Source organism: Acinonyx jubatus, chromosome D4, assembly GCF_027475565.1.
Source record: "Acinonyx jubatus isolate Ajub_Pintada_27869175 chromosome D4, VMU_Ajub_asm_v1.0, whole genome shotgun sequence".
Classification (NCBI taxonomy): Eukaryota; Metazoa; Chordata; class Mammalia; order Carnivora; family Felidae; genus Acinonyx; species Acinonyx jubatus.
In genome coordinates, this window is record NC_069391.1 from 2,192,520 (window position 1) to 2,212,478 (window position 19,959).

The 19,959-nt window shown below is 60.7% G+C and overlaps 2 protein-coding genes across 8 annotated transcripts in view; one reads left to right on the forward strand and one right to left on the reverse strand.

Annotated features, from left to right (window-relative positions):
* Window positions 1-6: 6 nt before the first annotated feature.
* Window positions 7-9,537, reverse strand: REXO4 (REX4 homolog, 3'-5' exonuclease). Its single transcript, XM_027051746.2, has 8 exons — window positions 9,292-9,537; window positions 7,144-7,502; window positions 5,781-5,918; window positions 5,408-5,601; window positions 3,968-4,056; window positions 2,260-2,334; window positions 1,768-1,842; window positions 7-1,097 (listed from the first exon to the last, which is right to left on the reverse strand). The coding sequence occupies exons 1-8, from the start codon at window positions 9,508-9,510 to the stop codon at window positions 918-920; spliced, it is 1,329 nt and encodes a 442-aa protein (XP_026907547.2). The 5' UTR covers window positions 9,511-9,537; the 3' UTR covers window positions 7-917.
* A 469-nt stretch (window positions 9,538-10,006) lies between these two features.
* Window positions 10,007-19,959, forward strand: part of ADAMTS13 (ADAM metallopeptidase with thrombospondin type 1 motif 13) — a 31,697-nt gene continuing 21,744 nt past the window's right edge. For 6 of the 7 annotated variants that reach the window (XR_008290844.1, XM_027051703.2, XM_027051702.2 and 3 more), the window contains exons 1-11: window positions 10,007-10,269; window positions 11,937-12,055; window positions 12,299-12,470; window positions 12,816-12,882; window positions 13,907-14,187; window positions 14,267-14,408; window positions 15,441-15,586; window positions 17,552-17,635; window positions 17,791-17,915; window positions 18,034-18,180; window positions 19,629-19,769. Coding sequence is in view for 6 of the 7 variants with exons in the window: in XM_027051703.2 (XP_026907504.2) it covers window positions 12,018-12,055; window positions 12,299-12,470; window positions 12,816-12,882; window positions 13,907-14,187; window positions 14,267-14,408; window positions 15,441-15,586; window positions 17,552-17,635; window positions 17,791-17,915; window positions 18,034-18,180; window positions 19,629-19,769 (1,343 nt within the window). In the remaining variant the exon portion in view is untranslated. The remainder of the gene's footprint in view (window positions 10,270-11,936; window positions 12,056-12,298; window positions 12,471-12,815; window positions 12,883-13,906; window positions 14,188-14,266; window positions 14,409-15,440; window positions 15,587-17,551; window positions 17,636-17,790; window positions 17,916-18,033; window positions 18,181-19,628; window positions 19,770-19,959) is intronic. The other variant, XM_027051704.2, reaches the window with a different exon arrangement.

Below are 19,959 nucleotides of genomic sequence, written 5' to 3' on the forward strand. Positions count from 1 at the left end.
CCAGGCGCCCTGGGGGCAGTGTGGAGCACCGGTGGGGCCCCGGGGGCTCGATTCGGCAGGCTCCGCACAGACCTCAGCCCTGGACCCATGAGCGTGGCCCTTGTGGAAAAAGCGGCCCTTTCAGACCACTCTAAACGTGGAAAGAGTAACCTCCCCACACTCCACCTCTAGTAAAAGCCCGCCTGTGTTAAATCTCCTCAGTGGGTCCGGGGCTTCCTTGTGCCACGTCAGGCGGTTTGGTAAAGCCGGGCCATATGCCGGGCTCCCGACTCTTCTCAAAGACCCTCACACCCGGGACAGACCCGCACGGTGCTCCAGCCCCACAGCTGGGGATCAGCACATCTGTCCCAGATGGGGAGGGACACCCGCCTCTGGCGGGGGGAACCATGGTCACCCAGCTCAGACGAGCTGAGCCTCCCTCGCCGCACTGTGGGCCCTGACCCCAAGTTGAAACCTGGCGGGTGGACCTGTGGGGTGGGGCTGGGGGTGTGAGAAAGGATCGGCACCCTCAGAGAATCTCTCCAAGTCCAAAGGTGGCCGCGGCAAACTTGGGAGATGGGGCTGGAGCACAGCTCACTGCACACGCTGGGTGCGGCCCGTGAGTCCGGTGGGGTTCTTTACGTGACCTGTGACCCGAGGCACAGAAAGAAAGGGGACTGGCCTCCTCCCAGGAAGATGCTACAAACCCAGTGGATGCTGGGTGCCCCTGGCTCCTGGGACCCGGCGAATCCCCGGCAAAGGTGCCACCCCGCTGTGGGGACAGCACAATGCAGAACGCCCCCCGACTTGCCGTCAGTCCTCAGGACAGAGCCCGCCGAGGTGCCTGCCCCCAGCAGGGGCGCCAGGTCTGGGATGGCAGAGGGAGGAAGCAGTTCTCGGCCGCCCCCACGCCCTGCCGCCAGGACGGCGAACGTGTTTCAACAGAGCTGCCGCCACGGGGAGACCCGAGCTGTCTTGTGCGTGGTCACAAACGCCTGCGGACGGGAGGTGCTGTGGCTGTCTGGAATGGGGGCCGTGGGGCGCCTGTCCTGGGCCGAACTCTCCCACTCCTTCTTCACCAGGACATACAACCTCATCGCCACCTGGGCATCCTGAATCTAGGGGGCACAGAACACCACTGTGACCGTCCCAGCAGGCGACGGGCAGGGCACACGCGACCCGAGCCCTCGAGCCACATGCGGGGCACGCCAAGGAGAAAGCCAAGCAGAGCGGCCACCTGGGGGTCTGATCCCAGCGGGGCTCTGGCAGCGCAGGTGCCAGCCTGCGGGGGAAGAGAGGACCAGAGGGAGGCAGGAACAGACCTGCTGCCTCTCGTGAGGTGTATCGGACAGCATCCGACAGGATGCACGCAGACACGCAGATGCGAGCGGGGGTCCGGGTGGGATGCTGACCGAGGCCTCGACGCAGGGGCTGGGTTCCGTGGGCCAGCAGCCTGGTGCCAGCACCCCCCAGCCCTGTCACTGGAGCCTGTCCCAAAGCCCAGGGGAACAACCGGCCTGGGCCGCACGGTCTGTAAAGGCTTCAGTCTAGACGGGGGATTTTTTTCTCCTAAGGGCTGTCATGTGGCAGTTTTTTGTGCGTAAGTGTTGATGAGCTACATACAAACATCCAGAACTTAACGGCCACTCTGCAAGCCCGCTGTACCATTTCATCTTTTGTGGACCGGCAACCTTCTAAAAATAAGTCATCCGGGCCCCGACAGAGTGCCTTGGCCGCAAGGTGAGGGATGGCCCCCATTCCTGAGGACTGTCACCCCAGGACACTTACCGAACAGTGCTCTGCCTGCTGCACTCGGACCCCCAGGATTCTCTCCGCGAGCAGCTTCAAAGATGGCCTTCCGCTCTGCCAGGGGACAGCACGCAGCCATGCTGGGGTGGAGGCCTCAGCAGGGGGGGTCACCTACTGAGCCCCGGCCCAGGGACCTCCAATGTGCCTTCACCGGAAGTGCCCGGGGCACCTAGGGCACGTGACACCCCGGTCTGCCCGCAGGGGAGGGCCTGGAAAGGGGTCTGCGTGTCTGACTCCCTCTGAAGCAGATCCGAGGACAGCTTCTTCCCACTGCTGGGGGCCTCCCCGTGGAGACCGGGGTAGCCGGCCCTTGGTCACACTGACTTTTAAAGGGCAACGTTCAGTAAAACTCTGTTTTGTTTTTTGTTTTTAAATACTTCTTAGTTTCAAAACTTAGAAGGCCGCCCAAAACCAATCATCACGTGAACCAGCCAACAACTACAATGCACACAGCCGTGCTTATTTAAATACCTTCACTTGACTCTTGAAAGGTTTGTATTTCTGCGTGTCCCGAATCTTCTTTTTTGGGTGATCAAGAAACAGCACCTGGAAGAAGAGAATACAGCGACGGTCACAGCCGCTGTCAGCGTGCAGCGGTGGGACTCCCTTTTTTCAAACAGCCTCTTACAAGGAATCCTAACGGGTGACACACACGGGTAAGCAGGTATTGACGTGAACTTGGACTTGGGATGGAAAACTCTCACACGGACTAAAGATGACGTCCAACAGCAAGAACCACGTTAACAGAAACACAATCTCGAAACCACGGAAACCGGAGACTGACAGCCATCAATTATCCAGCAACCACTGCGCTCCTGTGTCCTGAGTGGGTGTCGCACATCGGGGAAGTTACGGAGAACGTGTTCTAACAGCTCATCTCGCGACCTCAGGACGGTCTCAGGAGACCGCCGGACACGAGCCTGCCCAAGTCGCCAGGGACGGAGCAGGTGTGAGGAGACAGCATGGCCCAACAGGGAGGGGGCCACCGAGACTTCGGCACCTTGCTGCGGCGGGCAGAGCGCCTGCTATATTCGTTTCAGTACTTCCGGGTTACTTTAAAAGGCCATGAAGGGGCGCCTGGGTGGCTCAGTCGGTTAAGCTTCCGACTTCGGCTCAGGTCACGATCTCACAGTTCGTGAGTTCGAGCCCCGCGTCGGGCTCTGGGCTGATGGCTCAGAGCCTGGAGCCTGTTTCCGATTCTGTGTCTCCCTCTCTCTCTGCCCCTCCCCCGTTCATGCTCTGTCTCTCTCTGTCCCAAAAATAAATAAACGTTGAAAAAAAAAATAAAAAAAAAAAATAAATAAAAGGCCATGAAGACCAACACTCGGTGACGCCTGAAACACCCGAGGACTCCAGGGCTCCGCGGACACCCGCCTGCCCCGTGGCTCTCCTCAGAACAGGCGGGCCGGTCCCGCCCACAGCAGAGACCCTCCGGGGGCAGAGGCCGAGCACATGGCCCCTAGGGCGCCAGGAGTGGACCCACGAGCTTACAGGCCACCTGGTGCACTGGCCGGCTGGGAGGGAGCGGCCGCCAGGGGACGCGTCCCCACAGACGGTGGCTCCGACCTCAGAGGAGCACCAGGCCCCGTCCAGCTGGGTGGAGCTGCGGCAGTGGCTGCCTGGCTCTGTCCACGTGGAATGCGCTAGAGCAGTGGGAAGGCACCTGGCCCCAGGTCTGGGTTTGCACCTGGCTCTGCCATGTGGGTACTGTGGGCACGTCACTCAACTCACAGAGCCTCAGGTCTACCTCCTGTAAAAGGAGCACCACTGGACGCCTTTTAAAGAACCACGAACGGGCGCCCGGGTGGCTCAGTCGGTTGAGCGTCCGGCTTCGGCTCAGGTCACGGTCTCGCGGTCTGTGAGTTCGAGCCCCGCGTCGGGCTCTGTGCGGACGGCTCAGAGCCCGGAGCCTGTTTCGGATTCTGTGTCTCCCTCTCTCTCTGCCCCTCCCCTGTTCACGCTCTGTTTCTGTCTCAAAAATAAACAAACATTAAAAAAAAAATTAAAGAACTGAGAAACGCCCAGCGCTCCCCCAGGACCCAGGGAGAACTGGACGACTGGCGTCTGATGCTGTTGGGGGGCCTTCCCGACACCCAGGTGCCACAAACCAAACACTGAAATGCGTCCAGAACACGGTGTGGGCGACGGCAGGGGTGCAGCCCGCACGAGGCAGCAGTACCTTTAGGTCGTTATGCAGCGCGTGTCCGACTAGAATCCGGCCCTTCAGCATGTCCGCCACCTCCTTCTGAACAACTTCGAAGTTTTCTCCTGACGAGAACGAAGAAGTGGATTTTAGCGCCGTGTGCCACGCTGCTGAGCCCATCACACCTGCCACGGCCACGACAGAGGCAGGGAGGAGAGTGGCCTTTCGGAAGCGACCCGACCGTCATTTTTACTGTTGACTCAAGTGAGAATCGGTCTTAGATGTCGTGCTTTCCAACCGGAGGTAAAAACAAGACTGGTCCCCCGCCACAGACGGCGAGGAGTGCTCCCCCAGACCTCCGGCTCCGGAGGCAGCCCCGCCTGCTCTCCTGACAGACGCCCTTGGTCCTCTCCCTCCCCCGCCAAGGGAAGGCTCGGAGCCACCGTGCCCGCCCCCGGACAGAAGTGCTCAGGTCCAGGGCGGCCCACGCTGAGCAGGACCTGACCGAGCCTGGAGCCAGAAGGGACTGGTCAGGCCGGGGCACCGCCTGGTTGGTTATGTGTGCACAGGGGATCTGAGAGGCACAGAGAAAGGAGGCCACGGGGGCCAGGGAAAGCAGGGACCTCGGGACCTCTCAGGTCCCTGACTTCAGAGTCGCCCTGGGTGACTCCTCCCACACGGCCAGTCCAGCAGACCCCACGGGACTCCGCCTTCAGGGTGCACCCGGAGTTGGGCCACGTCCTGTCACCTCTCACGGCGCCCCCCGACCATGACCAGGTCACCGGCGGCACACGCCCCCTCTTCCTGTTTCCACCCTCGTGGCCCGAGTCTCTTCTCAATCCTGTGGCCGGAAGGAACCTGTGGAAACCTGAGCCGGGCCTGTCACTGCTCAGACCTCCCCGTGGCTTCCCGAGGTCCTCACGAAGATCCACGAGACCCTCCCATCTGTCCCCACCTTCCCTCCTCACCCCCATGCCGGCACACTCTCTGGGTCCCTACTGCCAAATGACACACAGGTGAAGACACAAATGTGCCTGAGAGCCATCTGAAAACAGTCACCCTGGGAGACGTAGGACTACTGGGGCTCCTGCTGTGGCCAATGCTCCAGAACAGAAAGGGGACAAAAGGAAGAGACGGGGGTGCCTGGCTGGCTCAGAGGAGTGTGCGACTCTTGATCTCGGGGTCGTGAGTTCAAGCCCCACCTTGGGTGGAGAGATTACTCAAAAAAATAAAGTAATAACTTAAAAAGGGGGCTCTTGGATGGCTCCGTGGGTTAAGCGTCTGACTCCTGGTTTTGGCTAAGGTCACGATTTCATGGTTCGTGGGTTCAAGCCCTGTGCGTGAGGGAGATTCTCTCCCTCTCTCTGCCCCTCCCCTGCTCGCACCCCCTCTAAATGAATAAGCTTAATAACAATAAATGGGGAGAAAGGGACCCAGGCACTGCCTCTCCCGCGCTCGCCAGCAGGGAGGACCCACCCTGCTTGAGGTTCTCCGGCCGTATCCCGCTGACCGCCGTCCTGTAGTCCGTCACCGGCTGGGTGGGCTTGATGCACTTGTCGTAAACACACTTCCCATACTGGTTCACGATGGACACGCGGGCGGCGATGCTCTCTTCCCCCTCGGGGCCCACGCCCACCATCTCGCAGTCTATGGCTAAGGCTCTAGTCAGGCTGAAGGGAGCCGAAGGTCCCATTTACTCAACGCTGCGCCCCCCGCCGCCCGGAGACCGGCTTGGCTCTCAGGGCTCCTCGTAGGATGGGGCGGCACCTGCCCGACTCCGCTTGGGGGCGCGGGGGGAGCCCCTGCCCGAGACCCTCGCCCTCCCCGGCTGGGCACCGGCCCCGCGTACCCGCCGAAGGCCTGCTCCTTCACCAGCGCGATGCTGCTCTCACTCTGCCCCAGCCGCTTCCTTGCTATCTGGGCCGCCTCCGGGCCCAGGGCCGCCTCGATGTCCGCCGGGTCGACGTCATCAAACCAGATGTCTTCCCTGGAAGGCAGAGGGACCGGGCGTCAGCGGAGGGGCTCCCGCGGTCGGGCCCACACCGCCGCCCCTGCTACTGGTTCAGCGCGGTCCTTCTGCTGCTTTTCTCAACTGGGAGATGCGCTCGCTACCCCCAAACCCAGGAACCACAGAGAAACACAAAGAACACAGAGCACAGACGTGCGGGCTGCGGGCGACGGCTGCTAACGCTCTCTTCTGAACTGAGAAAGCAGGAAGCTCGTCACCGAACACTTGAGACACAGATACACACAACGACTATAAAATGGAAACGCAGACGCCCCCGAGCGCCCCCCCCCCCCCAAACTCTGGCGACCCCTGGCACCTGCACACCAAGCCCACACAGAGGCCCACGCGAGGACGTACACGTCTGCCTGGTGAACTGCCTCCCGGGCGCAGCTAAACGTCACCTCCTTAGAAACCGCTTCCCGATCCCACTGGGTGGACACACTCCTCTGGCCGTTCGCGCCCACGAGCTCCGTCCTCACCGATTTATGCTGCCCACACTCACAGAATTACCCGCCTAGCTTCCATCTGGCTGCCTCTCCTGCCGGACCGCCGGCCTCAGGGGGAGGGCCCTGGGTTTCCAGAGAGCGGACGGGCACAGCGACACGTGGCCGGTGCTCACACCGCTCTCTCCTGGAAGCTTCAGCAACCGTGTCCTCGGCGCCCAGGTAACTCGCCACCAGCCTGACTTACGAACTCCTGCGCTGCCTCCAGCCGAGCCATTTGGAGGCAGCCACTGACCCCGGGCCCCTGCCCTCCCATGGGAGTGACCTCCACAGGGTGCCCGGGAAGGGGGGGGGGGGCAGCCCCGCCCATCTCACAAGCCCCGCCTCCCAGCACCACAGGTGGCCACGAGGAACCCCACCAAAGCACTTGATTGGCCAGACGCAGGAATCGTTTCAAACTTGGGCCTTTCTGGCTCTGACCTCCGTCCACCCCACAAATTTTTACCAGAGGCCTAAGGGCCTCGCTCTGCTCTGGGCCCTGGAGATACAGCGGTTACCAAACAGGCCCTGCCCTCATCACACCTCCGTCCTGGGGGAAAGTAGTAAACGGAGAAACAGCACTGGGAGGAGGTGATGGAGAGACTGCGGAGAGGCCACCCCCCCCCCCCCGCCCCCCAGGCCTCCCCCAGGAGACAGATGCTCAGGGATGAGCTGACGGAGGCCACCCGCAGCACGGAGGCGGACACACCCCCTGTACTCACTCGGTGGGCACGGCCGGAGTCAAGGCCACAGTCGCCTCCTTAGCTTTCCACTTCTTGCGCTTGGCGTCTCCTCCTTTCGGAGAAGTATCATCATTTGTCCTTTTCTCGGCTCCCTTCCCATCGTGCCCCGCTCTGCTGACCTCTGTGCGGGGAGCCGGCGCCTTCCTGTCCGCTGGAGGTACTGAAGGACCAGAGCCCCCCGTGGCCGCTGGGGCCGCTGTTTCTGGCCCCGTCTCACTTCTCTTTGCTTTGTCTGGGACGACTTTTCTGTTCGGTTGGATCATTCCGGGCTGTTTTTTGGAATCCGTCTGAGAGATAACAAGAGGCTTTTCCGGGGCCTGTGTTTTTTGTTTCAGGAGCTAAGAGGACCCAAAATAAAATACACGACACGTTTTAATTTGGAAACCAAGCATGAGAGACTGAAAAACTTACGTGTGTATACACCCCGCCTACCCCTACGGGCATCACTGAGATCCATCATCTGACAGTTTGGCAAAAGCCCTTCTCATTCACGCCTGGTCACCTGTGGTGAGATGGTCTTCTTCGCTTATCTCGTTACAAGGCATGATCTGATACCTGCTGCCTCATTCCTACAAAATTTTAAACGCCTGTCCAACACCTTAAGTGTTAGAGCTCCCTCCTGTGCAGACTAGGCCAACAAAGCGGGGGAGGAGGGGGGATGGGAACCAGATCCTTTACAAACCCCTCGAGGGTCTCAGGAAGAGAGAGGGGCGTGTGTTCAACCCAGAGTTTGGTTCAAGCCACGGGTGCAAGCCCGTGGCGGCTGAAGAGCTGCCGGCAGCCATACACTGTGCTCAGGCAAGCAGGGCTGTTGTGTCCCTTCCCTTGCACCCCAGCCCCCAGCACGGCGGCTCTCAACCGCAGTTAAGACCCTGGGAGGTGGCACCGAGCTGAGAGACAACGTGGGTTTCTACTTACTTGTTCCTGCAACGTTTAACCACGGAAGGGCTGACTTTTTGTAGAACGTACAGAAAACACAAGCTTTCCCCCTAATAAATCTCCTTTCCACTCACTTGATTTTGCTTTACCTCCTTGAAAGAGAGGGAAGGAGAGCCACAGCTCAAGAAATCGTCCAGAACCCTGGGTTTGCCTGAAGGAGCCTCCTCAGTGCTGTCCATCCAGACAGGCGGTTAGGATCTCCCATCCCTACGACACCGGCCGTATTAAGAGGCTCAAGAAGCTTTTCTCTATCGCCCGAGGCTCCGAAACAGAGCCCAAGACGTTGTGGAAGACTCTGAAGGTCGGTGGTAGCAAAGAACGCAAACTCCCGCTGGGAAGGGTGAGTCTGCACCCCGATCTGCCGCGTTTTTACTAGCTCTGCGACACTGGGCCAAACTCCTCAAGCTCTGTGCCTCCGTTTCCTCACCTGGAAAACAGCGATGACAACAGCAGCTTCGCTTCGAGGAAGGCGTAGAGAACTGATGACTGAACGGCATGGAACAGCATCGGGCAGAAAGAAACCGCCACGTGGGGGGCCTGGGTGGCTCAGTCGGTTAAGCAACCGACTCTTGGCTCCGGCTCAGGTCATGATCCCAGGGTTATGGGACTGACCCGTGCATCGAGCCTGCTTGGGATTCTCTCTCTCTCTCTGCCCCTCCCCCGCTTGCGCTCTCTTCTTCTTTCAAAATAAGTAAGTAAATAAACTTAAGGGAGAAAGAAAAAGAAACCTCCACGAAGGGCCTGGCCACCCGTGCGGAGAAAGGCAGTAGGGCACCACAGGGGGTTCAGGGCAGTGGCTGCTGGTGTGGGACACCCGGTTCTGCCCACCCGGCTGCAGTCCTGGACAATTTCTCTAACCTTTCCGGGCCCCCTTCCTCGCCCGTAAAAGGAGACGACACAGGCGTCCACCGCACACCGTTGGTATGGGGTTTAAACAACAACACACGTGTAGATGTACCGGCGGGGTCCGCGCCATTTCCAGGGATCAGTACCCCGGGGGGCAGCTGCCATCAAGGTCGCTCACTCGCAAACCCCGGTTCTATCACGTTCCCGCGGACTCGCTGTCCACCCTCACAGGCTAACCTTCCCGCGACAGGCTCTGTCTGCAAGGTTTCTACCGCCATGTGCCCGCACAGCGGCCCCACGCGTCTTCCTCTGCCTCCGTCCGCGCGGCCCCTCAAACCTCACCCGCTGCAGCGCCCTCCAGTTGCGGGAGAAGTCCTCCGGCGCCTTCGGAGGTCGGACCACGGCGACTCCGGGGCCGCAGCCCGGTGTCTTGCTCGCTTCTGGCCCTCGGCTTTTCCAGAATCTCCTCTTCCTGCTTTTCGTCCGAGCTACCTTCTTGCCAAGCCCCGGCTCAGCCACGGGCTCGCCGGGGGCGCGCCTGGAGGTCAGCGCCTTGGCCATCCCGCCCCCGGCCGGGCTCTGCCCACCCAGCGCAAGCCCAGGCCGGCCCCCGACTCCCCCGCCCGAGAGACACCAGCCTCCGGGACCCCGGAAACGACCCCGCGCGCGCCCCGGCACGTGCGTCCCGGCCTCTGGAAGTGCTCTTCTCTCCGGACCGGCTGGAAACCGGGCCTCCCTTCCTGGTTCCGCACGGCCGGGAGCAGGGCGGGGCTCTTCTCCCGCCTGGCAGAAGGGCCACCACCCCAGGAGCGGCGTCCGGGGTCCATGACCTGGGGTAGGCTTGGGGTAGGCCCGGGGCCCTACCGAAAGCCGGGACGGGGGACGAGAGACGCGTGCGCCGGAAAAGAACTGGGGGGCCGCTGTCGGTGTAGCACCGCAGCTGGGCCGGCCGAGCGCGGGGGCGCAGGCGACCGCGAGGGGGCGCTGGGCGGACGGGCCCGGGTTGGGGAGCCGCCCGGGGTTGGGGGGGGAAGGGGGGCGGGGCGGAGCGAAAGGCGCGCGGGCCCCGCCCCTCTCTCCCCGAGTGGGGAAACTGAGGCCGCGAGACGGAAAGAGGGCCCCAGAGCGCTGGTAGAGAGGCACGTGCGCCCTGGGGCTGCAGAAGCACTTGAGCCACGTCCAGCAGCAGTGAGAAAGCGTGATGACAATGCTGCGTATTAGTTTGCGCGACAGCGGTGGTAATAAATCACTAGCACACCTTGCGTGGCCCCTCGGTACCTTGATGAGCCCATGACGCCTTCGCTTCCCTAAAGCTTCGCCGTATGTGTGTCGTGCGGGGGTGGGAGGTTTTCAGAGAAACTGATCACAAACGAACCAGGTAATTCTGGATGCGGGTAACTGTCGCTAAGGTGATAAAGTGAGATGCTGGGGAAGAGGGTGACCAGGGGTGTGGTTACCAGACAAAATGCAGGGGGCCCAGGGGAATGGGAATTTCTGACAAAGGATAGTTCTTGTATAAATGTGTCCGATGTAAGAGCTGCACTATTTGGGGCATACATCAACTGAAACAAACACAAGTATTCTTTGTTTCTCCAAAATTCAAATTTGACAGAGTGCCCCGATTTTTATTTTCTAAATGTGGCAACCCTACCTGGAGGTCGCTTAGATCAGGTCCTAAGGGAAGGCCTCCTGAGCGGGTGACGTTTGAGCTGAAACTGGAATGTAAAGCCAGGGCTCAGAGGGAAGAGCAGTATCTGAACAGTGAGAAGCAGGCTGGTGTGGCTGAGGCTCTGTGTGCAGGGAGAAGAGGCTTAGAGATGCAGGCGGAGGGATGGCAGGGGCCAGTCTGATCTATGATTACAGAGCCTTGGAGGCCTCAGGAAGGGGTTTGGACGTTTTACCCTAAGGGCAAGGGGAAGCCATCGATTGTTACAGAGCTGGGAGGTGATGCAATCTGACTTCAGTTCTTAAAGTCAAGTCACTGCCGCTCTAAGAGAAACGGGATGGGGAGGACGTGAGGGAGAAAGCAGGGAGGCCAGAGGGAACCAATGACAGATGCCCAGACCGGCAGTGATGCAGCTTGGATTAGGGCATGTGTCCATCTGGGTCTCTAGAGAGCAGTCACAGAGAAAGTCAGGAGTGCACAGTGTGAATTAGGATGGCATACCTGGGAAAGGGAAAGGGAGAAAGGCAGGATGGACAGAGAGAGCCTCAGACGGTCCTGCAGGTCTGGTCGGGGAATGGGAAGCGGATTGGCCCAGGGTGGAGTCAGGGCAGCCTCCCTGATAAAGAGGAGGAGAAGCCAGGAGACCTTCAGATCCCCCTCTAGCTGTCAGGGGAGTTGGGGGGGGGGGGCGATGTCCTGGAGGTGGGAGGGAGTGTGAAACAGGGCTTTGGAGAGGGTGGCTGAGAACCTTCCAGAAAGTGGAGTGGGCTGCCAAGCAGTCTGTGACTGTGGTGCCACTCGCCTGGTTCTGTGACCGTCCCTGGCCGGCGGGGGCGGGAGGGGGGAGTGAGGAGTGAGTTCAGCGGGGGGCCGGGCATCTGCCCTGGGCGCGGAGGGTGAAGTGAGACGGGGCCATTTATGTCAAGGGGTTTTAAGTGGAGCCGGAGTCCATTAAGGAGATGGGCCGTATTCACGGCCTCGACATCCTCACCGGTGGAACCATGCACTTTTGAAGTGGGCCAAAGTGCAAATGTTCCAAGGACCGAGCCTGAACCCTTGCAATCAGCTAGTGAGAGGTTGTTTACTGACAGCGTTAGTCGAGGTGTGTCTTACACAGATTTAACTTGCGGCCACCAACACCAGTCTGAAATTCTCTGTAAGCAATGCACACGAGCGAGCCTACTTTTGCTGTAAAGGCCCCTGACTTTGGCTCCCTGGTGGGGCACTGTTTGGATTGTGACCCAAATCTATGTGGCCTGAATTGCGGTTCTTGGATCCCAGATAAATGTGCTTGTGTAATTATCACCTCCGGACAATTTAGGTTGACAAAGGGAATTGAGGACAGGAGAGCAGGGCAGATCATGGGCTGTCCGTGGACGTGAGCGGGTTGTTGGAGGCTGGAATGTTGCTGTCTCCGGTGCAGCCTGTCACCAGCCAAGGGTGAGTAACCCAGCCCCAGTTCTAGAATCACGCCTGGGTCCACATCTGTTAAGATCCCTAGTCCAATGCTCCCTCCTCCAGACTCTGCTGCTTGGCTCAGCCCCGCTCCGGGGTATAGGATCCGGAGCTCCAGACCAAGGACCAGCCTAGTGCAAGGGCCTGCAGGCTGCCCACCCCCGTTGGCCCCTGCCCCTGGAGGAAGCTCCCAAGAGTAAACAACAGTCTCCTCTTCCCGCCCACCAGGGTCTGCCACATTCCACACCGGCCAGATTTCCAGTCACAAGGCTCTCTCCCTCTGAGCAGGCTGGTTTTCCTGAGGATGAGGGAGCCTCGCCCCTGGGGGAGCTGCGTGGGGGCAACGCTCACTTCTGCCTTCTTTCTCCTGGGCTGCTGGGGACGCTCCGATTTCCAGCAGGTGGGCGAATCTGCAGGAGCTGAGGTGTTTGGGAGCCCTGGAGCTGGGAATCTTGAGCTCTGCTGGGTGCTGCAAGGGGGTGCCCCCCGGGAGAGATGGAGACGCCCAAACGGCCTTTGGGCAGAGTGAGGGCGTCCTTTCAGCTTCCAGGTTTGCACTGGGAGAGGGGCGGATCCGAGCTTGGGGTTTCGGGGATAGAGCATGTTCACCGAGGAAGGAAAGGGCTTCTCAGTACTGATCTCCTCCCACCCCCACCCCTGCCTTGGTTTCCCCCTCCTCCTTGCCTTGCCCCTCTCCCACCCCCTCTCCCCGCCTGCCTTCTCCCTTGTGCTTTCTGTCCTGCAGCAATTTCTCCAAGCTTTGGAGCCAGAGGAAGTGACTTCTTATTTTGGCCCCGATGCTACCTTAGAAGGTATCTGTCCTGGTGTCTTCTCAGCAGAGGGAGCTCCCCCGACCGAGCCGGGGGCGGGGGTGGGGGTGGGGGGGGAGCATCTCAGCTCCGCTTGGGAGGAGGTCCTAGAAGCTGCCATCGTTCCTGCTTATTAACTCCATACTTCCGCCAAGTCCGTAAAAGCTGGTTTGGGCGTCCTGGACCGAGCTGGGGTTCTGACCCCAGGCTTCTGCTCAATATCTCCAGGGAATGGTTCCTAATTAGCTGGTCCCTTTTGCCCCTGGGCCTCCCTTGGGCTGGCCAAGCTGCAGGAGCTCTTGTGGCTTTTGGCCACAGACGGAAATGGAATTATTTATCCTTTCCGTGAGAAACGAGATAGGCGCTGGCTCAAGCTCCGGCCGGAGCTTCTCGTGTCGCTCTTGGCCGTGCCTGCGGACTTCGCTGGGGTGCCAGCCCCCTTTCCAAGTCAGGCCATTGACATAAAGGCTGTTGGGGACCAGAGGCAGGGTGGGCTAGCGGTCAGGGTGGAGAGCAGTAGGGGATGTCCCATCTGTGACTGAATTCCCTGTGGCCTGGGTCACATGCACATTGAGCGCTGCTTGGGGCTGCCTGGGGATTGGGGATGGGACCTCCTGGGGCCTGGGGGCTGCTTTGTGAGGCAGATCGGTGGAGAAGGGTGGTGAGGCTGGCCTGGGGCACCTGCTCTTCCGTAAAGGCCAGAGAGGCTGTGGCTGTACCTGCTTTGCCTGCTGGGGTTCAGGCCACCGCTCAGGAAACCCTATTCTGGGGCGAGGCTCGCATGCTGAGTGCTGGTCTGCCCCGGGGTGAGGCCCAAATTGGAGAGGAAACTTTCAGTCTACCACCCTGCATGCCGGGAGGAGCTGGATTTGAGCCCAGGCCTCTCGGGCTCCAGGCCAGCCCTGCGCCCCACTCACCCACCAAAGGGAACGGATCGGTGGGGGGGGGCCCTCCCCAGGGCAGGAAGACGCGGAGGGCTGAGCCCCGGGGGGAGGGGAGGAGCAAGGTGGTCTCCTCTGTCCCGCAGTGCTGCAATTCGACATGGCCCCGCTCACCTGCATCTGTGAGGATGGGCCCGGGGGGCCTCCCCGCAGGGCCCCGAGCTGCTCTCTGCTCGCCCTGGGACAGCTCTTTGCCTTCTCCTTCCCGCCGGAGCGGAGCCTCCTCACCGCCTCCTTCACCAGCGAGCACGTGCTGAACGCCTCCCTCCGGCTTGAGAGGCGGCCTCCCCATCCCTGCTTCGCGGGAGGCCGCCCCCTGCTGCCCCTGGGCGCAGTGGCCAGGGTCACCTACTGCTCAGGCCACTTGGTGAGCGTGACGTCCCAGAGAGGCCCTGTCCCTCGGTGGGGCCGGTGGGCTACGTGCCTGTGTGCTGTCTCTCCTCCAGGAGGGCGACGTCCTGGTGGGCGCAGACAGGTTCCGCGTCCAGCCGGTGAGGAGGCGGCATTGGGAGCTGCTGCCTCCCCGGGTTCGTGCGCAGCCCCACCTGGTCCACAGGGGCAGCCCCGAGGCCCCCCAAGTCACCCGAGGTACGGCTCCTGGGAGAGGGGGACAGCTCTGGGGGAGGGCCAGCTCTCCCCAGTGCCCAGGTGGCTGTGCAGAATGCCACAAGCCCGGCTGAGCCATCTTCTTCAGGATGCTGGGGAGTGGGCAGGCCAGGGGGACATGTGGCCATCGGCCATGCCCCCAGCTGTCCTAGAGGGGGACAGCTAGGCCGCCAGCCTATGAGCAGCCCCTCATCAATCACAAAGCACGTTCGCAGACATGTGCTGTTGGGGTCTCCCAGCTCCGGGACTGGCAGGACATCCGATACCACAGATGGGAACACTGAGGCCCAAAGACAGAAGGTGGCCACTCGGGGCTTGCATGGCTGGCTCCGCGGCTGCCCGGGCCTGCTCGTCGGGCCCCCAGCTGCATCCAGGTGCAAGCAGGGTCCTGTCTTGGGCTCATCTCGGGATGACCCCGTTCTCCAGCATGTGCCCAGAGCGGGGACACATCAAGGGGGCAGAGCCAGTGTGGGACTCTGGGGAGACACCAAGGACGTAAAAGCCACACGACAGCTCCCTCCTTGGGCCCTGCCCTGCCACCTGGTCCTTTCAATGCTCCGAAACGGCTAGTCGCTGATGGGACCTGGCCTTGGGGGTGGGCTGAAATCCAGGACCCAGAAGCCTCTTGGGCCAGCTGCCACTGTTTCTGACAGTCCCAATATAAAGTGACTTTCAACAGCTCGGGCCCCTCTGCTCTCTGAGACCATTGATTTCGGAGAAGCCTAGAGGCCGGCTCCCGGAGGGCCCAAGGTAGGAGCTGAGACTGGGTCCAGGACAGGCCCTCTCACTCGGCGCCCACCCGCCTGGGAGCAGGCATTCCCTGCTCCCCACCTTTCCCATGAGAAAGCTGGGGACCGGGCCCCCTGACTCCGTAAACCCACGGTGGTAAGTGGCAGGGACAGAGCTCACAACCGTGTCTCCAAGTCCAAGAAAGACCTGGCCGTGGGCGGCCAAAGCTATGGGTCGTCTGCTTTCTGGAACCTTCGCTCGGAGCCCTGCCCCCTCCCTCACCAGGCCGTCCTCCTTCCCCTCGCCTTCGCCTCCGGAGATGGGCTGCCAGCAGGGTCCTGCACCTGGAGCTGCTGGTGGCCGTGGGCCCCGACGTCTACCAGGCTCACCAGGAGGACACTGAGCGCTACGTGCTCACCAACCTCAACATGGTGAGTGTTCCTTGGGGAGCGGGCCCCTTGGATGGTGCTGACCACAAGCAGTGGGGCTCGGGAGCCTCTGGACACGGTGCCCCACACCGGGGACTTGGGGCCGAATGTGAGTGGGCTGGCTTATCTGCTAGTTTGAACTTGGGCTGAACTCGGGCGTAAACCTAAGCAAGGCCGGGGTCATGCTTGGGGCCCAGGGCTTTGGGGCGGGGAGGGGTGTGGTCTGTCCTTTCCTTCCTCCTCCTCCCCTCCCTCACCTGCAGTGGAGGCGGGTGAGGTCCTGGAACCCCTCTTGGCTCCCTAGTGCACCCCACCGCCTCTTGCTACTTGGGTCCCTTCTCTCCAAGGGCCCCTCAGGTCTGGCCTCTGGCCTGAAGTCCATTTGCTCCATGGGAACCTCGGCCAGCACTGCCCGGGCACCAGCTGGGGTACCCCACACTGGCCTCTCTGTTCCCTTTCTTGGGGGCACCCCCGTTTCTACTGGCCCCCCTTCCCTTGGCTTCTAGGGGTAAAGGTGGCGTGGGAAGAGTGGCTCCCACTGATTGTCGTCTCGGGGGGCAGGGTAAGCAAAGAAAGGGGCGTTTCAACAACCTGACGCTCACGTGTAACCTAACGGACTGCATGAAACCCTGTGTCCAGCGGTTTGAGAATACACGTATGACACGCGGTGACTGCTCTGGGCCGCCGGCGAGTGTCTGCCACGTCGGGGGATGGACACCAGTGCCGGGTGGGGGGAGGGACGAGGAGACGGCCGCCTTCTGCAAGTTGGCCTTGCAGGGTGGCAGAGCCCGCCCTCCAAGAATGCGCGGAGCTTGGTGCCACTTTGTGCCCACCTTAGGTGTGCCCACCTGTTTGGGGCAAAAGGAAAAGCCCCCCCCCGGGCTCAGAGCGCCAGGCCATCAGACCACCCGGTCCGCTGTCAGTTCTCTGGGCCTCAGGGACACACCCGTGTGGTCCTGTCCCCTTGCAGACATGGCCCGAGTCCACAGGTCTTTGCCTGCAGCCCCAGAGGTGAAAAACACTTCCTTCCTTTCAGTCACCTGAAAGCTTGGCGGGGGGGGGGGGGGGGGGGTTCCTCCCCCCCGTCTACTCTGCTGAAATTCGGTCGTCAAGCCGTACTCCCTCTGGTCCTTGATGTGTCTTATGAGGACCTGGGACAGTGGTAGGTACCGGACTGGCTCCTGCCCGGATGGTGGCTGGCCGTGGTGACAGCCACTGTCGTGGCTGGGCACCCATCCTGTGCCCGCGGCATCATTCTGAGTCCGCCAATAGCCACGGAAGGCTTTACCTCCATGTCACAGATGAGGAACCTGAGCTTCCAAGGTTGGTTAGCAGGATCACGCACACACGGGTAGTTCGCAGAGCTCGGATTCAGACTCAGGTCAGCTGAGGCCAGTGATGGCAGGGTTCTCTCTCTCGGGGGGGGGGGGGGGCATGTCTAATTCAGGGACAGGCTGCTGCAAATAACCACAGACAGTCAACCATGATGGGCATCTTGGCAGATGTGCTGAGAGAGAGAGAGAGCCAGGAGCCTGGCTGGGGGGTGGTGGGGGCAGCGCTCTGTCAGGGGAACCCGGAAAAGGGTTCGCGGAGGGAGGGGAGGCCCTCGTGGCGCCTCCTGGAGAGGCGCAGGTGAAACAAGCCGAGGTGGAGAGAAGGGTGTTCCAGTTGGGTGGACAGAGAAGGGAAAGGACGGGGTGAGTCTGGTGAGCAGGAAACGGTGTTGGAATGGAATGTTCTAAACTCATAATTATTTGCATCCCATGGCTTCAGGTTTTCTTTTCTTTGTGGTTGGCCTTCTTGAGCCGTGAGCAAGGAGGACCAGCACGCGTCTGCCCATCTCTGTGGCTGGCCGCCAGCCCCGAGACAAGCATTTCCCCCCACTGCTAATGGAGCAGTCTCTCCAGGCCCCGCCCCAGCCAGGCCCCGCCCACCCACCAGTCACCTCTCCCTCCTGCCTTTCCACAGGGGTCAGAGCTGCTGAGGGACCCATCCCTGGGGACTCAGTTCCGAGTGCATCTGGTGAAGATGGTCACCCTGACCCAGCCTGAGGTAGGCACCAAGCTGGGAGCCCCGAGTCCCTGGAAACCCCATTGCCATTCTATCTCTTCCTGTCGCTCTCCCCGTCTGTAGCATGGACAGCGACAGGGTTGTGGTGGCGCAGGTCCCATAAACACGGGCTCTGTGACCCCCACCCCCACCCCCAGGATGCTCCGAATATCACAGCCAACATCACGGCCTCACTGCTGAGTGTCTGTGAGTGGAGCAGGACGGTCAACCCCGAGGACGACACAGATCCTGGGCATGCCGACCTGGTCCTCTACATCACCAGGTAGCCGAGCGCCCCCGTGGCACGCCAGCCTGCCTGGGAGCTGTCCTCCCCTCCCCACCCCTCCTCTGCAAAGGCGGCCCGGCCTCAGCAGCAGCCTGGTGCCTTTTTTCTTCCCAAGGTTTGACCTGGAGTTGCCTGATGGTAACCGGCAGGTTCGGGGGGTCACCCAGCTGGGGGGTGTCTGCTCGTCCTCCTGGAGCTGCCTCATCACTGAGGATACCGGCTTTGACCTGGGGGTCACCATCGCCCATGAGATTGGGCACAGGTAGGCATACTGTCCCCAAGCTGAGGTCTAGGAGCCGACTGGGGCTCCCAGGAGGGAACGTTGAGGCTGCCGTGGGGTAGGAGGGCAGCCCTGTAGGAGTCTGCTGGAAGGAACCTGTACCCTTGACCTCAGTGGACTTGGGGGGGAGGAGGGCAAGGGCTGGGAAATCTGCTATTTCTTGATTACCAGGTGATTAAAAAAATTGTGTTTACCCCCTCCTCCCCCCAAAAGCAAGACAGACTTCGCCCTTAGAAAACGTTTTCTAGGAAATTCAGGTAAAGGAAAAGCAGGCTGTAAAAATCATCCCAAATCCCAGCCCTTAGAGGTAACATCTGTTCACCTTTTGTACGTAATTGTAGTCAGGTCTTCACACACACATATTTACTTTTGTTTTACGAAGAGGGAGACTCTTGAGCACACTTAAGCGAGCAGGGGAGGGCCAGAAGGGGAGAGAGAGAATCTTAATCGGCCTCCATGCTAATGCAGAGCCCGATGTGGGCTCGTTCCCACAACCCTGGGATCATGACCTGAGCTGAAATCAAGACTTGGACCCTCGGGTCCCTGGGTGGCTCAGTCAGTTAAGCATCTGACTTTAGCTCAGGTCCTGATTTCATGGTTCCTGAATTCAAGCCTGTCACTGGGCTCCCTGCTGTCAGCACAGAGCCTGCTTCAGATCCTCTGTCTCCCTCTCTCTCTGCCCCTCCTCTGCTCACGCTCTCTTTCTCTTTCTCTCTCTAAATAAACATAAAAAAAAATTCAGATGCTCAACTGACTGAGCCACCTAGGCGCCCACACACACATAGTTTTTATTTGCAAAATCAGGATTATACTGTATGTTGTTTTTGTTTTCTATTTTTTAAATTTTTATTTATTTTTGAGAGAGAGAGACAGAGAACGAGCCGGCGAGGGGCAGAGAGAGAGGGAGACACAGAATCCAAAGCAGCTCCAGGCTCTAAGCTATCAGCACAGAGCCCCACACGGGGCTCGAACCCACAAACCTGGAGATCGTGACCTGAGCCGAAGTCAGTTGCTCAACCTATTGAGCCCCCCAGGTGCCCCTAAAGCCTTTTAAAAAATGTTTTATTTATTATTTATTTTTGAGAGAGAGCGTGCACATGAGCAGGGGAGGGGCAGAGAGAAAGAGGGGGTCCCAAGCAGACTCTGGATCATGACCTGAGTGGAAATCAAGAGTCAGTGGCTCAACCCACTGAGCCACCCAAGGGCCACTAAAGCCTTTTGATATTTATTAGCCCAAAGAGGCAGGAACCACCTGGCTGGCTGGCTGAGCACTCCCTCTGGGGGAAACGGAGGCAGGGCTCGCTGGTGGGGGGGCCAGGGGGCCGTGGGGTCTGCAAACGCTTCCAACCCGACCAGAGGGCTGGCCAGGCTTGGACTCCAGGCGGGTGGAGGGGGCACGAGGGCTCTGAGCGTTGCCTCCCCCGGGACAGCTTGGGCTTGGAACACGACGGCGCGCCCGGGAGCGGCTGTGGGCCCAGCGGCCACGTGATGGCGTCCCAGGACGCGGCGACCGCCAGGGGTGACCTCTCGTGGTCCGCCTGCAGCCGCCAGCAACTGCTGCACCTGCTCAGGTAGCCGCGTCCCTCACCCGCGCAGCCCTATCTCCGCCCTATCTCCACTTGGGGCCACCCCTACTTGTACCCCAGCCCTCTGTTCAATCCCCATCGCGCTCTGTCCCCTCCCCCCTCCGGGGCCCTCCTCCGTCCTCCTTGGCCCCTCCCTCCAGCCACCCTTCCCTGCGCGGATCCTGTTTCTCCCCCA

Coding starts and splice junctions, on each gene's coding strand:
- REXO4 (XM_027051746.2), bottom strand. CDS start 9,510: ATGGCCAAGGCGCTGACCTCCAGGCGCGCCCCCGGCGAGCCCGTGGCT. Junction 4,057..5,407: donor GCCGGAGAACCTCAAGCAGG/GTGGGTCCTCCC, acceptor CGTTCTCGTCAG/GAGAAAACTTCGAAGTTGTT. Junction 2,335..3,967: donor CGCTGCATAACGACCTAAAG/GTACTGCTGCCT, acceptor CTCTTCTTCCAG/GTGCTGTTTCTTGATCACCC.